Raw genomic sequence first — 17,574 nt, 5'->3', positions numbered from 1 at the left:
TTTGGCTTTAATTTAATCTATTTTGCTACCTTCTTGTTTCATTAGAATCTATGCTTTGTAAACAGAAGAACTATCTTTCAAATGTTCGTGTTTAAATGTGTCATTTGAAGCCATTGATAATGGATGCTAACTATTTGTTATGTTCATGTCAGTACAGCATCAGCAGAGCATTTTATTATCCACTTTTCCATGCTTGAATGGATCTGATAGAATTCAATGAGGAAGAGTTTCTAACTTTGGCTGCCCTTCCTGTCATCAACCCTCATCTGTTTCAAAGCAAGATATTTCTCCATGCTGGGCATGATTTTACTGAAGATTGGAAATAAGACATTGCTTACATAATGGTGACGCTTGTTTACAACTATTATGCAATGGCAAGACAAGGAGACACAAATAGACACAACACATATGCACATGCACACACACACACAAACATGATGGGTTTCTTTCAGGTTCTGTTTACCAAATTCACTGACAGGGCTTTGGTTAACCCTGACTATAGTAGAAGACACTTGACAAAAGTACCATTAAGTAGGACTGAACTCTGAAACCATATGACTGGGAAGCAAACTTCTTAACCATATATATCCCCCCACACACACACACATATATATATATACATATATATATTTTTTTTTTAGGGTCACCTTCAGTCATGGCTGACCATGGGTATCACATCTGTCCATTTATTGTCTAAGTTGGGCCGCTTGGCTTGTGCAGCACCTCCTGTGGCTATGGAGACCAATGCGAGGAATAACAGTCTCAGTTGCATAGATTACATCTGTGTGTGTGTGTGTGTGTGTGTGTGTGCATGCATGCGTGTCATACCTATTTGAAGATACTCTAACACCTATTTTGGCTGCTATCGCTAAAACATCTATCAATTTCTTCCCCATTGGCCATACAGATGTCTATCAGATCATTTGCTTATAATGGGCAGAATAAAAAGTGAGAAAGAAAGGATTTTGGTAGAAAAGATTATCATCAAGCTAACCAGATATAAATTTATTATCAGTTTAATGATATAGTTACTATTAGCACCTGTTTAGTTATATACACTTATTACCATCATCAGTTTAATTATAAACATCCAATTAATTAAGTAAAAATATTACCAATTTTTAATTATACCAATATTATTACCATTGGTTTAATTACATGCAAATACCGTTATAATCAGTTTGTATACAAATATTATCATTAGGTTAATTATATACAAATATTATCATAATCAGTTTGATTACATACAATTATTATTATTATTATCATAATCAGTTTGATTACATACAATTATTATTATTATTATTATTATCAGTTTGATTACATACAATTATTATTATAATTAGTTTAATTATATACAAAAAAAAAGTGTTCACCTCACCCATACAAAACCATTTCAGTTCTAACTTTTTCCCTTAATTATATTGATTTGCCAAAATAAATCAATTGAGATATTAAACCAGTTTTCAATTTAGGTTTTCTATCATTCACTACTGGACATTATTAAAATCAATATTCCATAATTTGTTACCTCTTGTCAAAAATCAATACCCCATAATTTGATAACCATCTCTTCATATGACACATCGAGACTGAAGAAGGAAGCAACTCATACTAAAATAGTTACTTTTATGATGAGATGTCACATGTAGATTATTACGAGATCAGATTAGTCCCTGTGGGTCTACTTCACCACTTTTAGTTATTGGGAGACAAATCCATAGGAATGCTTTTCACACATCCAGAAGAAAATTTTAAAATATATCTTTACAACAGTACTACAACTTATGTTACTAACGTGTCTTTTGTGTGTGTGCATGCATGCACAGAAATGGTACCTTGGATAAGTGTCTTCTACTAGAGCCCCAGGTCGTCCAAAGCCTTGTGAGTGCATCTGGTGGACAAACTGAAAGAATCCTATTGTGTGTGTGTAGAGAGAGAGAGAGAGAGAGAGAGAGAGTGGGGGTGAGAAGAAACTAGTGCACAGTCAAAAAGCTAAGCACACCAGGTTAATGCTTGAACAAATGCATTTGTTCTTCATCCTTCAAAAGAAAATATTCAGGGTTTTATTGTATGAAGATACTCGTGTCTCAAGATTCAAGTGTTGAAAACATTTGCTTATATGCTTTTGTGCAATATTGCCTCATAATGTAAACCTGTTTTGCATAATATGCATTATAATACCAACCATTCACTGAATATTTGAAATGGTTATAAAAATTTTATTTACCTACTGTAGATATAAGGAACATCACATAAACACATTTCCTACATCCATAATTGTCTGCCCATCTTTCTCTTTGATATGTTTCATTCTCAACATATCTAAAGTCCTTTTATAAACAAGTGGGGGTTAGCAACAGGAAGGGTATCCAGCCCTAGAAAATTCTGCCCCAACATATTCTCATCTCATCCATACAAGCATAGAAAAGTAGGTGTTAAACTGATAATGATGATGACATATACTCTTAAACAAAGCATATTACCCCTTCTATAGCAACCTTCCTATACCCTAACCCTACACATTCAGTGTGTAAAATCTTTATTCTCCAGAAATAAAACACTATAAAACTTCTTAAATATAAATCTGATTTCTTTTGTCAAAACCAAAAAGTTTCAGGATTATATGAGAACAATAGGTTCTCCTATACATTCCACACTTACATTTATCTAAGAAGGCTAACACCAAATCTGTTCTTCCCTAGAGCAGTAAATCAAATACACAAAAAAACCTCTCTAAATGCCTCTCATCTAACACTAACTCCTATTTACAAAATCTTGTCAGCTCCATTCCAAAGACAATAAAACTTCCCAAACAGCCAACATTATTTATACCCCTAAACTTCATTCCAGTCAATTGCCTTTGTATACAGACTAGAAACACACTTAAGTCTCTAGAGTGATATATTTTTATACCTGAAGTGCATATGCATTAACCGTGTGTGTGTGTGTGTGTGTGTGTGTGTGTGCCTCTCTCTCTCTCTTTCTCTCAACCCTCTTATATCATCAACAAGTATTTCAAGTCACCACCTATTATCAATTCAATAGACAAATGTAGCTTTCTGAAGCCTCCACTGAAGGCCACTGTTGCTAATTGGAGACAACTTTTAGCATGTTCATTCTCGACCTTTCTGAAACACTACAATGGTAGCTTATTGAATTAATGACAGGCTGAAGTTTTGGTTGAGATTAGAATATCATTTCATAGCAGTTATTTGTTCCTAGCTACATTTAACTCATTAAAAAAACTTACTAAATATTAACCTATATACAAATAGCTGATTATTTAACCAGGAAAATATTAAAATTTTAACATTTTACAATAAAGTCTTGTGGAAATCCAACACTACTCCATTCTTTTATCAGAGAGATTAAGTTTGTGTCTTTTTATAGGATATTCTGGATCTCTGTGTCTCCTCCCTTCCTGTATTACCACTTAACACCCCTCCTTCCTCAGCCACTCCTTTTCATTCGCCTCCCCCCACTCCCCCCATTATATACTGATACCATCCACCCTATCTCCATCCTTGTTCCTTTCATTACATTCCCCTCTAGACCCATCCACTCTCTCCTTACTCTCCACTGAACTCATCATCCACTCCTTCTTTGCCTGCAGCATTCTCTCTTAAGCAGACACTGACACCTCATTGCTGTCTACTTTCCAGCTACCTCTACATCAACCCTTTGAAAATTTAAAAAGTAAGGTCTATAGCTGGTTGCCCTTCCCAATGCCAACCACTCCACAGAGTGTACTGGGTACTTTTTTTTTTTGTGACCCCTGCACTAGTGAGGTTGCTAAGTAACTTGCAAGACAAAAAGATTAGATGGGGTTGTAGTAGAGAGGAAGGAGACTTTATGCCTGGTATTAAAAGGCTAAAAAGTATGATTGATGGACAGGCACAGGTGTCTCCCTATAGGGGAGGTACATGTCTACCCAACATTATATAAGGGTGGATGGAGAGGTAGCTGGAAAGTAGACAGCAATGAGGTGTCAGTGTCTGCTTTCAAGACACGAGAGGGCGAGTATAAGAGAGAATGCTGCAGGCAAAGAAGGAGTGGATGATGAGTTCAGTGGAGAGTAAGGAGATAGTGGATGGGTCTAGAGGGGAACGTAGTGAAAGGAACAAGGATGGAGATAGGGTGGATGGTATCAGTATAAATGGGGGAGTGGGGGAGGCGAATGAAAAGGAGGGGGTGAGGAAGGAGGGGGTGTTAAGTGGTAATACAGGAAGGGAGGAGACACAGAGATCCAGAAAACCTTATAAAAAGACACAAACTTAATCTCTCTTTTTAAATTATCCTTATGATAGACTTGAAATGATACAACTTCGGATTCAATAACTTCTGACCCTTCAGCTCTGGAAGTTAAGGAATTTAAGTTTGCAAACGAATTCTATGTTACAGAAACCTAAGAAAATATGCAATCTTATGCTTTAACAATTGTAGACAGACCTCAAATAAACAGGGAATCAATGTAATTGTATTTTTATTTTCATTTTAATGAATATATACTTTCACTGGAACAGCAATAAGATATATCTATATATTGGTTGAGAAAAGCAATGCAGTTTTCGTTTGTTTTGTTTTTTGCTTGTTTGTTTTTTCATTACAATTCCAATCAATGTGTTTCATTAGAGTCAATATACTCCCTTCAATAATACAAGCTATAAGTCAATCTCACAAACTATTTTTAAGTTGCTACACCAAGACTTGAGAACGGTATCAAATGGTTTGGAGTTTTTGTTCTGGCTGTGCTAGAAGTATAACAAGCCTTTTGTTACCATAATTCTGTTGAGATACACTTCCTGTGTTTCAAATGATTTAATAAATAATGAAGAATTTAGTAAAATAACTGTCATTATTAAGCTGGTATAAAGAACATAGATTAATATGAAATTTTGATAGATGGTTTTAATTTAGATCACTTTAAAACAGGAAGTTTGTATCATTGAACCAGAAGTGGCTTCAGGTAGGTTGGTATCAAAATGGTTACGCTCTGAAATCATGTCCATTATAAAGCACATCTTTTGAAAATAAAGAAAAATAAAGAGAAAGAGTGGGTGTATGTGTTACTGAGACATTTGATAATCATTTTTCCATACTAGCATGGGTTAGACACATCATAGAGAAGGCAACAGGAAACCATTCCAGTACTCATCACAAGTCTAGTAATGGTAGCCAAAGTTCCAGTAATCTACTTAATAGTGACACGGGGGAGGGGGGTTATGGGCCCTCCCAGGTCATATAGAGAGTGCTGCAGAAGGTTCACATGCACAGGACCTAACTGAGGGCAGACCACCACTTGGCTGGAGACTCGATTGCAGAGGCATTGTTCTCTACAACCAGGTGCCCTTCCTCTCACTAATCATAACTGGTTTTCAGCGACCAAATGATTTGTTGACTGGAGAAGGGACAACACCACCATCTCTTGTAACAAGCACCTTTCATAGAGCACAAATCTAAACAGAGGCACACACATGGAAAAAACATTATATATATATATATATATATATATATATATTATATATATATATATATATATATATATATATATATATATATTATATATATATATATATATATATATATATATATATATATATTATATATATATATATATATATATATATTATATATATATATATATATATATATATATTATATATATATATATATATATATATATATATATATATATATATATATATATATATATATATATATATATATATATATTATATATATATAGGCCACTGGTATTTATAGTGTTAAACACTTTCAATATGCAAATTAGGTATTCCTTCATAGAGTAACTGCTGCATTTATTGAGTATATAAACAGTTAGGCTGCTTGTTTCTCTGGAGGGTGTCATAATGACATAGACGCCTCTGATGAGAACCCAAGGTTGTTCGTCATTTTTTTCAGTCTGTGAAGAAATGGCTAAAATTTGCCCTGTTTATAATTATACCATATATTTTTTATATATATATATATCATCATCATCGTTTAACGTCCGCTTTCCATGCTAGCATGGGTTGGACAATATATATATATATATATATATATATATATATATATATATATCATCATCATCATTTAACGTCCGCTTTCCATGCTAGCATGGGTTGGACGATTTGACTGAGGACTGGTGCAACCGGATGGCTACACCAGGCTCCAATCTAAATTGGCAGAGTTTCTACAGCTGGATGCCCTTCCTAACGCCAACCACTCAGAGAGTGTATATATATATATATATATATATATATATATATATATATATATATATATATATATATATATATATATATATATATATATTCAAAAAAATATGTAAACATAAGATCTTTTTCAATAGAAAGCCCTGGTGAGATCTGGTCCAGTTTGGTAAAATATGGAGACAACAACTTTTAACATGGTTCAAGTCCTGCAGATCCAAAGTATTGTTTGCCAAGCAACTAGATTGAAACATGTGTAGGCCTCTTAATGCTTATTTTAAAATCATGTTCCTTTAAATTTTTATTTGTATTCATTTATTTGCTAATATAAAATGTAAATTAAACTTCTTATCCATATATATTGAGGAAATTCACCCAATATATCATCGAAAATACCAGTGGATCACTAGATTTCATAATCCCTAAGGAGGACATTACATCCTCGATTTGACTAACCAAATTCGATGACTGGCACCTGTGCCAGTGGAGCGCTAACAGCACCATCCAAGTGGGATCACTGCCAGAGTGGTGGCACGTAAAAAGCACCATTTGAGTGCGATCGTTTCCAACTTCCAGTTGTCCTCTCTAAGTGAAAATTGTTTTTATTACATCAATATTATTTAAGGTCTGTTTGACAGCTAGTTTGTGTGTGTGTGTAAATAGGTGGTTTGCAAATTGCAACTGAGAAGACTAAGACGAAAAAATAGACTTAAAATACAAGAAAGAGCAGCATGAATAAAATTTATATAGATACTTGACAATTGTTACGTATCTAGGTAAATTTCACACACACACACACACACACACACACACACACACACACACACACACAAACTAGCTGTCAAACAGACCTTAAATAATATTGATGTAACAAAAACAATTTTCACTTAGAGAGGACAACTGGAAGTTCTTACAGGACAATCTTTTGAAGGTTGCAAATCAAATCTGTGGCTGGGGCAAAGTCCCTGCCAGACTGAAAGTGACCTGGAGGTAGAACAGCAAGGCAAATAAGGCCATAAAAGAAAAGAAACAGGCTTGGCAAGGCTGGAGAAAGAAAGAGAGCAAAAAGCTATGTCAAATAGCTAAGTGGGAAGCTAGGTAACATGTTTATCTACCAAGGGCAGAAGCAGAAAGAAAGAGGTTTGCTAATGCCTTACAGCATGAAGATCAGAAACTCAAGGTGTTCTGGATTGCTAGACAGTGTTTCAGAGAGAATTGAAATGTTGTGACAGAGAAGAGTGTATGAATGGGTAATGGTAAGCTTACATTGAATGACTCTGAACAGAAAGAGGCCAAGAAGTGCTATTATGAAAGGCTTTTAAATGTAGAGAACAAATGGAAGAAAGAGAGCCTCCCCTACATAAACCCAACAGAGAGACCAGCTATTTGAGTTGATAGCAGTATGAGCGATAAGGCTGTTAAGAATATGAAGACAGGGAAATTCCCTGGGAGTTACTGCTGAGACGCTTAAAATATCTGGCAGAGAGGGATATGGTGTGTTCACCCATATAGTAATTCAAGATAATCAGGAAAGCATCATCCTTAATGACTGGTGTAGTAGCATTATAGTCAGCTTACAAAGATATCAAATTGCTGGACCAGGTCATGAAATTTACGGAAAGATTAATTAGGAACAAAACTCAGATCAGATGAAATGTAGTTTGGCTTTGTGCTAGGGCAAAGCACTACTGGTATTATCTTTATAGTCAGACAACTGCAGAAGTATTTGGCTAAGAATAAACCATTGTACTTGACAGTTGTTGACTTGGAGAAAGCCTTCAACAAAGTGCCCTGCTCTGTGATATGGTCAGCTCTGAGATGAGTGACTTGTGAGAGCTGTACAGGCCATGTGCAGTCAGTAAGGTGAGAGTTAACCATGAGTACAGTGATGAATTTAATATGTAGGTAGGCATTCATCAGAACTAGAAAAGAAATTCCAGGTGTCAAAGCAAAACCTGGAATCGAAAAGCCTTAAGGTTAACTTTGCAAAGATTAAGGTCTTGGTAAGCAAGAAAGACAAGACCCTACCCACCTTCAGGTAAATGGCTCTGCTTGATATGTAGGAAAGATGCAGACAGGAATTCCATATGGTGTACCCAGTGCTAGCTATGGACATACAAAAGGTGCAGTGGAATAATGGGCAAGTTATCAGAGAAAGTAGTGTTTATATGTGAAAGATGCATAGGAGCCATAAAGTCTAAAGATATACAGGGAATTGATTTTCTCAAATGCCCCCAGAGGCTCTCTAGAGGTAGTGAATAATTTCTGATACCTAGAGGCTCTAATTAGCAGTAGAGGAGGATGTACAGAAAACTTAATTGTTAGAATAAGAATAGGATGAAGAAAATTCAGAGAGCTTTTATCTCTGTTAGCAACCAAAGGTCTCTCTCTCTCTCTCTCTCTCTCTCTCTCTCTCTCTCTCTCTCTCTCTCTTTCTGAGTGAAAAGATGACTGTATGATACAAGTGTACAAACAGGCAATGTTACATAGTAGTGAGACGTGAGCCCTAAATGCAGAGGACAAGCAAAGACTAGAGAGGAATTAAGTTAGTATACTCCCTGGGATGAGCAATGTCAGTGTACATATGTGACTGAGAGAAAAGTTAGGCATAAGGGTGCCGATCACTTAAATTAGATAGAACGTGAGGAAGAAGAGATTCAGGAAGTCATGGAATGAAGTATGGAATGCTGGTCTCAAGATACTGAACCTTAGGATGGAGGCAACAACTGACCAAGCGACCTGGTGCTTTGCTGTACTCTAGAAGACCCATCCACCACAGCAGAATTGATATCCTAAAACCACTGTGGTGATAATGCTTGTCCATGAGAGCCTCTGTCCCACCCCATCCTCTCTGACCTGCCTATCTTCCCTCCATCACACACACACACAAACATTTCACCATCATCACTTCTCTATCATCTGAGAATAGAGTAGGTACATATTACATCCTCTTGCCTTCTCATTTCCCTTGAACCCTCACCTCCCCCACAAACCACTTCCATTATCTTCCCCTGCCCCACTGTCTCCACCAATCACCACCTTTCTGTGCTTTTTCACCTCTGTGTTGTTCCCTGTCAATACCTCACTTATCTACTGTCACGGATCTACTGCAACCCCCCCCCCAGCCTCTCATATATTTCATACCATCATTTGCTAGTCACCTCTATACTACCCACTAACCCAGACTAAACCTCTGTATCACCTCACACTCTCACCACCTCAAGGGCATGTCTCAACACATCTTTGCCACCACCTCTCTCACTATGCTCTCTCTCTATCTTACTATTTAACTTGCACTTCTTTCTCTTGTAACTGGGGTACCCATGTATCTACTCCACAGCAAGACACCTATCCAGTGTCCCTCTATACCTTTAATCTCTCAACTGGCACAAAGCCACCATCCCCTCAATACTACTCCCCTCCCCCAGCTGAGGAGTTTTGTCTTGCAGGTTGCTTGGTGACCATGTCAGTGCTGGTGTCACATAAAAAGCACTGGTGACAGTGCCACATAAGAAAGTACTCAGCATACTCTGCAAAGTGGTTGGCATTAGGAAGGGCATTCAGCTGTAGAACCCATGCCAAAACAGACAATGGAACCTAGTGTGGCTCCTGGCCATACCAGCTCATGTCAAACCATCCGACTGATGCCATGCCAACATGTGAAAACAGACGTTAAATGATGATGATGATAGTTGATTCAATGGTTTTTATTCTTTGAGAAAACCAAGAATAATATGACATGTTGAGGAATTACCAATGCAAAACTGGTCAATTACCTGCCTTAATGAATTTTCACTTGATGGAGCCAGAAAGAGAGAGAGAAACTGAGTAACAGGTATATATATATATATATATATATATATATATATAACTATGACACTCTTGAGTGTTACTGATAACATATAATCTAGTACAACGTCTTGCAAGGACAGGCCTTTGGCAACTAAAATAACAACACCACCAAACCTGCTTAGGGAACAGGACAGTTTTGGGACATCTTGCAGGGGGGGAGAGAGAGAGGGGGGGAGGGGGGGGACTTAGAAATTTCTGGTTTGCATTCAGCCTAACAGGGTGTGTTGGGCTCTGAAGCCAGGAGATGAAGGACTCTAATAGAAAGACTAGGGGTATATCACTCATTGAGTTTGCACCAACTTTCTGCTATCAGTATTTCAAAAATTTGCCACTGGTCCTACACAAGCTTTTACCATTAAAGACAAGTCATCTGTGTGTGTGTGTGTAGTCTAACAGTTGGCTTTTGGCCTCTCATACATCAAAATCAACAAGAGAATCCACTATATGTACATAGATATATGAGAACAAGGACCATTCCCTTAATGAGTTGTATGTGTTATTGTTGAAATAATATTTATAAAAGACAATTGAATTCGTAATTATATACCTGATATTTGCCACACCAATTTTTTTTTTTTTTTTGTTATATCAAAAGAGAAATATATGAGAACAAAATTGTAAATTTCATGAAACTTTGTTCCTTCATTTAAACATCAAAGCGGTTTAACAATCAAGTAAAAAAAATTTTTTAATCCTTAAAAGAAATATCACAACTTGTAATGTCAAAGGCTTGGAAAAACAAAAGAAAGGAAAGGAAATACTTACACATGATATGCAGGGCTGGTACAAATTTGTCCTGAAGATGTATCTTCATATCTGCAAAATAGAAAAAGGATAGTAAATAAACCACTGATTAAACCTTTTGATACCAACCCACCTGAAACCACCCCCAGTTCTATGATGGAAATGCACAGTTTTTTAAGTGATCTAGATTTAAAACCTTCCATCAATATCTCTTGTTTATGTTTCAAACATCAACTTAATGTAACAGTTATTTTACTAAATTCATTATTTTCAAAACAGAAAGAAAATTAGGATATTTGAACAAAAATATGGCAACAAATACATGTTACTAGTATAAGATCAAAAAGACAATGGTAAATTAAGAGAAATTATATTCTAGACTACAATCAATATTTTGATTTCTTTCTCAACTATTCCAAATTACACTTTCTCTTTATGTTAAATAACCCCTACCCTTTATTCTGAAAAGACCCTTTCTTTTTCTCAATAACAAATTAAAAAGAAAAAGAGTAACATAATTCACAGTCCTGGAAAAATCAAATACAATGTTACTATTAGGTTCTGAAAATGGAAGGTGGGGAAGAAAAGAAAGAAAAGAATTCAGATTAATTAAATTTAGTTTATTTTATAATGGAAATTTTGATACTATATATGTTGGCATACAAAACAACCTTTTAACCTTAAAAAACAAATCACTCTCAAAATAGACGCTCGCCTAGCCTTTTTTAGTGCAGTTTGTGGTCCCATCTTCTTTATCTATTCTCAATGTCAGGTAGGCTGTACGTTTTGAAAATAATCCACATTAAGATTTGCCTGAGTTACCAAATATTTTCTTTACCTGCCTCACTAAGTTGACCAATATACATCCAATAAAATACAATTGTGAAAGTGGTACAGCACATTATGAATCACTGTATATAATGAATAGTCATTGATTAACTCTACAAGCCAAAGCTTGTAAATAGGAGAGAAAGTTGGGAGATAAGAACCTAAAATACAAGGGTAATAAACAACTGACAGATAAAACTCTTGAAATAGCTCAGCTCACTATTGGCCCAGAAGGTTCTAGAATCTGATTGGCAGGTAAACCTATGCATGTCCTCTGATGTCCCAGTCTCAGCCATAAGCAAGTCAGTCAGTGCTAATTGGTCAAACCATATTTGTGTAAGCTTTGCATGAGTTGTTGGCATGGTGATGCATGCTTGTAGGCTAACTCTGTCTCAATGGCTACCAGCATCTTTTATAGGTCCAGTAGTATATGCCATACATCAACATATGCTACTACTATATGCATATTAAAACACAGATAAGATATTAAAAAAAATATGATACACAGAATAACACCGATGATACTAAAAGATAATAAGAACATGGTACATAATATAAAGACCTTCAACTGACAAGGCCCAAATACATCTCTTTGAAGAGAAATTCTCCCGTGGCCAATGTCTTTTTCTTTTAGACAGATCTCTTATCACAAATTATCTGAAAAGTCTAATGAGTACTATGGAAATCTATCCATCTTTTCTCCTATAAATTATAATGACCCCTTTTCGTTTAAACGTCCATACTATTACTATGTCCTTTATATTTCAGTATAGCACACTCCTTTCCTCCTCACCACTATATCCATTTCACACACTCGGTTCAATCCTTCTTCCTTAAGAGTTGCTTTCTTTTGCAGCTCCCCTTTCTAACTATATCTTCCTACTTCATATTAAGATATTAACTAGGAATAAATTTCAATTGCACTAATTACTCTTTGTTTTTCAGACAATTTGTGATTTTATTTCCTCTCAAACTAAAGTCTGGCACTCCTAATAAATTTTACCCTTTCCAATTACTTTTTATCATTTTTTTAAGAATTGTTTCTATAAAGTAGGTCAAGTTCAAATTAAAATTTTAAATACCATCTTACCAGCAAGCTATTTTCTTTCCCCAAATCAACCAACTACTAGATCCACCTATAGGCATTAACTTGGAGACTTCTCTCTACTAATAATCAGTCTAAACTACAGGAGTGGCAAAAAAGGCCTCTAAGATTCAACATTCACGATACACATTTCAAAAGCAGAGTGCATCAGTCCAAGCCATGATGGTAACTAAGAAAGTCAAAACAAATCATTAGCTACATGAAGACACTATTACCATCTGCTTAATTTCACTTATGCCACACCAATGGCCATGTAAAATAGGGAAGGTTTTCTCTCACACTCTGTATAACCCATTTCTAATGGAACTAGTATTTACAAAAGCCACAAGCTAATGTTTACCAGAAAAGCACATAACTTCAATATCTATTTGCAAAGAAACTACACTCATTATATCTCCTCCATACCATCATACATATGATTTGAACTGTAATTATTTGCTCTAACTTCCTTTTACCATTTCAAATCAATTCAACAATTATTTAAAAATTCCTAAAAGAGCCTATGAGATATTTTTGTGTAATTATATTTGAAGTCATGTAAGTTAACATAGGTAAAAGAATAGAGGGAAAAGAAAATGTAATGTGATTGGAGAGCCTAACTAAACTTTTGAACCACAACTGAAGTTGAACTTATAAATCTATCCAAGTATGTGTATATATGATCCCAGTGATGTCTTGCAATATTTGATTTGGTCCAGTATGTTCTGTGCTCAGATCCAGCTGGGGTCAACTTTACCTTTTGTCCCTCCAGAGTTGATAAAATAAAGTACCAGTAAAGTACTGGGTTCAATAGTATCCACAAACTAACCCCCTCAAAATTGTTGGCTTTCTGCCTAAATCAGAAACCATTGTTATTCTTACTAGCTGACCACGTGCCATCAAGAACGACGACTAATTGTAGTATTTTATATATAAATAAGGTACAAAATAAGGTAGATAATAATCACACACAAACATTCAATTACTTCCCTTGTATACACACACACACACACACACACACACACACACACACACAGTTGAAACGCTGATTTTTTTCACCCCTTCCTTCCTTAGTAATCTATCACCTCTTCCTTTCTCTCATTGCTATTACTTTCTCTCACTCCCTTTCAGTCAGGGCTATTACTCTCACTACTTCTCCTTCACTGAATTACTATTTCCTCTCCTCTTCTGCGTCCGGCGTGATTCTGGACAAATATACATATATACAAATATATAAAAACACTATGCTCATTATTACATGAGATTATATTATCATTATCACATTTAACAGGCTGGGCAGCAAAATGCTTAGCAGCATTTCATCCATCTTTACATCCTTAGTTCAAATTCTGCCAAGAGTTGACTTTACCTTTTGTCTTTTTGGGGTTGCTAAAGTACCAGTTTATCACTGAGGTTGATGTAATCAACTTGCTTGCTCCACAGAAATTACTGGACTTGTGCCAAAATTTGAAGTTACTATCATTATCATTATCATCAAGGCAGTGAGCTGGCAGAATCATTAGCACACTGGACGAAGTGCTTAGTGGTATTTCATCTGTCGCTACATTCTGAGTTCAAATTCTGCCGAGATCAACTTTGCCTTTCATCCTTTTGAGGTGGATAAAATAAGTACCAGTTGAACACTGGGGTTGATGTAATTGACTCATCTCCCCCCTCTAAATTTCTAATATGATATAGTGGCATATCAGTCAGTAAAGAGCAGTATAAATCAACTCCAAAACTTCAAATTTTCCAAGCAATTCACTGCTATTTAGACAAACTCATCATCATCATCATTTAACGTCCATTGTCCATACTGGCATGGGTTGGCCAGTTTGACCAGGGCTGGTAAACTGGGGAGCTGCAACAGACTCCAGTCTAATTTGACATGGTTTCTATGGCTGGATGCCCTTCCTAATGCCAACCACTTTGAGAATGTAATGGATGCTTTTACATGCCACTGGCATGGGTGCCATTTGTGTGACACCAATATCTGCCACGACTGTGATTTTGCTCGGCTTGATGTGTCTTCTTCTCAAGCATGACATAATGCCAAAGGTCTTGGTCATTGCCTCCATGAAGCCAAGAAACACTTGTCTCATGAAAAAAAAAAAATGAAATTCTGAAATATAATGCTTTAATAAAGATTCATTCTATGATTTTAAAAAAAATTCTTTTTACTTGTTTCAGTCATTTGACTGTGGCCGTGCTGGAGCACCGCCTTAAAGGATGTTAGTCAAAAAAGTCGACTCCCAGGACTCATTCTTTGTAAGCCTAGTGCTTATTCTATTGGTCTCTTTGCAGAACTGCTAAGTTGCAGGGACATAAATTCACCAGCATCGGTTGTCAAGCGATGGCGGAGGAAGAAACACAAACACATACACAAAAATATATACATATACATATATATGTATATATGATGGGTTTCTTCCAGTTTCCATCTACCAAATCCACTCACAAGGCTTTGGCCAGCCCGAGGCTATAGTAGAAGACATTTGCCCAAAGAGCTACACAGTGGGACTGAACCCGGAACCATGTGGTTGGGAAGCAAGCTTCTTACCACACAGCCACACCTGCACCCATGTTGTTTGCATAATCAGAATTTAACATCCACCTTCCATGCTAGCATGGGTTGAACAGTTTTGTTGTCCCCTGACTAAGTCAAACATTGTCAAACCCTTCAACACATGCCAGCATGGAAGCTTGAGCATGAAATTCAAATAGATGATGATGGAAGGAGGAGGAGGAGGCTATCCAAGCCATGTCAGCAGGGACCCCCCCCCTCCCCCGACGCTAAATGGTGACAATGATGATATAGAATAAATCTTCATTAAGCATTAAATTTCAGAATGTCATGAAATTTGTTTTTGTTTCGTTTTGTTACACATTCAGAAGTTATTTCAGAGTATGAATTTTTCCATTTATCAAAGAATAATTTTATCAAACTAGGTCAACATTTGCCTTCAGAAATATTTTTATTTTGACAGTATTTTAATAACAGTTGCATATATGCATATCCACTCTGGGTGATTGTGTATGAGCTTAGACAAATGTAATGACAGGCACAAAATGATAAAGGGAATCTTTAAATATCTGGAAGTTATTTGAACCTACAAACCATGAAATACTTTTTGCAACCTAATGAAACTTTTTTTAATGGATGATGTGTTATTGGATTACAAAATAAACCAATATTATTTCTATCTACATAGAAATCTATATAGTTTTATTTCAAGAGCATAGTTATGGTATTATTAGAAGACATGAATTTAAATCTTACACTGGATCCTTAAAATGAGCCAGAAATGGAAGGAAAATAAACATGAGAACAGACATAAAATGAGATGAACAGACATAAAATAAGAATCAAGAAGAAAGAGCAAAATTTGAAGTGGGTGAAGTACTTTCATATATGAAGTAATCTATGAAAGAGTGGTTGAAAAGGCATAGCCTAAGTTTTTGTAAGGTAATAGAAAAAGAAATAATTATTCACCACCCTTCACTTTCATGCTACCAGGGATCTACAGTACCACATATCTCCAGTCTATTTTGAATGCAATTCTAACTTGAAAATCTTTTATGTAATTTTCTTCAAGATCCCAATTCTTCACCTGTGGAGGCAGTTCCCCAGCATGGTTGCATTCAAATGATTGAAATGAGTCAAATGATATAAGAATGAAAGAACAGCTATTTCATTTCAGCTCCTAATCAATTTCAGTTCTCAGCAGTCCTCAAATCTACATCTGCACCATTCAAAAGATATATTTATATTGATAAAAATTATTTTATGGCAAGGCCAAGACAGTGCTTGGTTCTAATCTCTCTTATTTTTGAATACAGAGTACTTAGATTTAAGTGTGGCTGTTTGATTAAGAAGTTCACTTCCCTTACCATAGCCTTTAGACATCATCACTTAAAATCCATTTTCCATACTGGCATGGGTTGGACAGTTTGACACAAGGTAAGTCAGAAGACTGTACCAAGCTTTACCATCCGTTTTGACATGGTTTCTACAGCTGGAGGCCCTTCCTAATGTCAACCACTTTACAAAGAGTACTGAATGCTTTTTACATGGCACCAGCACCAGTGAGGTCATCAAATAATTTACAAGATAGGACACCTCAATTGAGGATTGGGGTGTAATATTGAAAAAGTTTAATGCCAGATGAGAGGTTAGAATATGAGTTGAGGAACAAAAATAGACATCTTGTAGTAAAGATGATACATGGCTACCTTAGTGGGAGAGAGAGAGAGAAGAGGGAGAGATGGTGAAGATATGACAGGGGTACAGTCAAGTTACAGGGAGGTGTATATAAGTGGGACCAAGGATTGGATTGGGTGAGTAGGTGGGTAAATTCATGAGATTGTGAAAGGAGAGTGGAAAGTAGAGGGGAGGGGTTAAGAAGATATATGTTGTGGAGAGGAGACTGAGAGGTGAATGGTGAGCACAGGTGGGGGAAAGATGGAGGTGTTGGGAAGATGAGATGAGATGTTGGAGCAGGGGCATAAAGGACACTCCTTTTGAGTCTCCATTTTACTTGGCTGGATGGGTCTTATCAAGCACAGCATCGATTGTCTCAGTTCTTTGTCATCTCCTCTGTTAAAAGCTAAGCATCTGAAGATCATTTTTCACTACTTTGTCCCACATTTTTCTCAGTCTTCCTCTTCCACACGTCCCCCCCCCCCACATTTAGAGAGAGACTTCTTTATGCAGCTGTCTTCATCCATACACATCACATAACCATACCAGCACACTCCTGCCTCTTGCACATTACCTGTGATGCCTCTTTAAACCTATTTTCTTTTCTCAACTCATTTACACTTTGTCATACATGCACACTGACATTGCAT

At 36.2% G+C, this 17,574-nt stretch overlaps 1 protein-coding gene across 30 annotated transcripts in view; it reads right to left on the bottom strand.

The window, feature by feature from the left end:
- Positions 1–17,574, bottom strand: part of LOC106867341 (rho GTPase-activating protein 39) — a 439,467-nt gene that overhangs the window by 324,123 nt on the left and 97,770 nt on the right. For all 30 annotated transcript variants that reach the window (XM_089348467.1, XM_089348468.1, XM_052966673.2 and 27 more), the window contains one exon: positions 10,833–10,883. Coding sequence is in view for 24 of the 30 variants with exons in the window: in XM_052966673.2 (XP_052822633.1) it covers positions 10,833–10,883 (51 nt within the window). In the remaining 6 variants the exon portion in view is untranslated. The remainder of the gene's footprint in view (positions 1–10,832; positions 10,884–17,574) is intronic.

The sequence above is a fragment of the Octopus bimaculoides genome, chromosome 3 (assembly GCF_046866305.1).
Source record: "Octopus bimaculoides isolate indiv1 chromosome 3, ASM4686630v1, whole genome shotgun sequence".
NCBI classification, from domain to species: domain Eukaryota; kingdom Metazoa; phylum Mollusca; class Cephalopoda; order Octopoda; family Octopodidae; genus Octopus; species Octopus bimaculoides.
The sequence above is the reverse complement of the archived record's forward strand: the minus strand, read 5'-3'. Positions and strand labels throughout refer to the sequence as shown.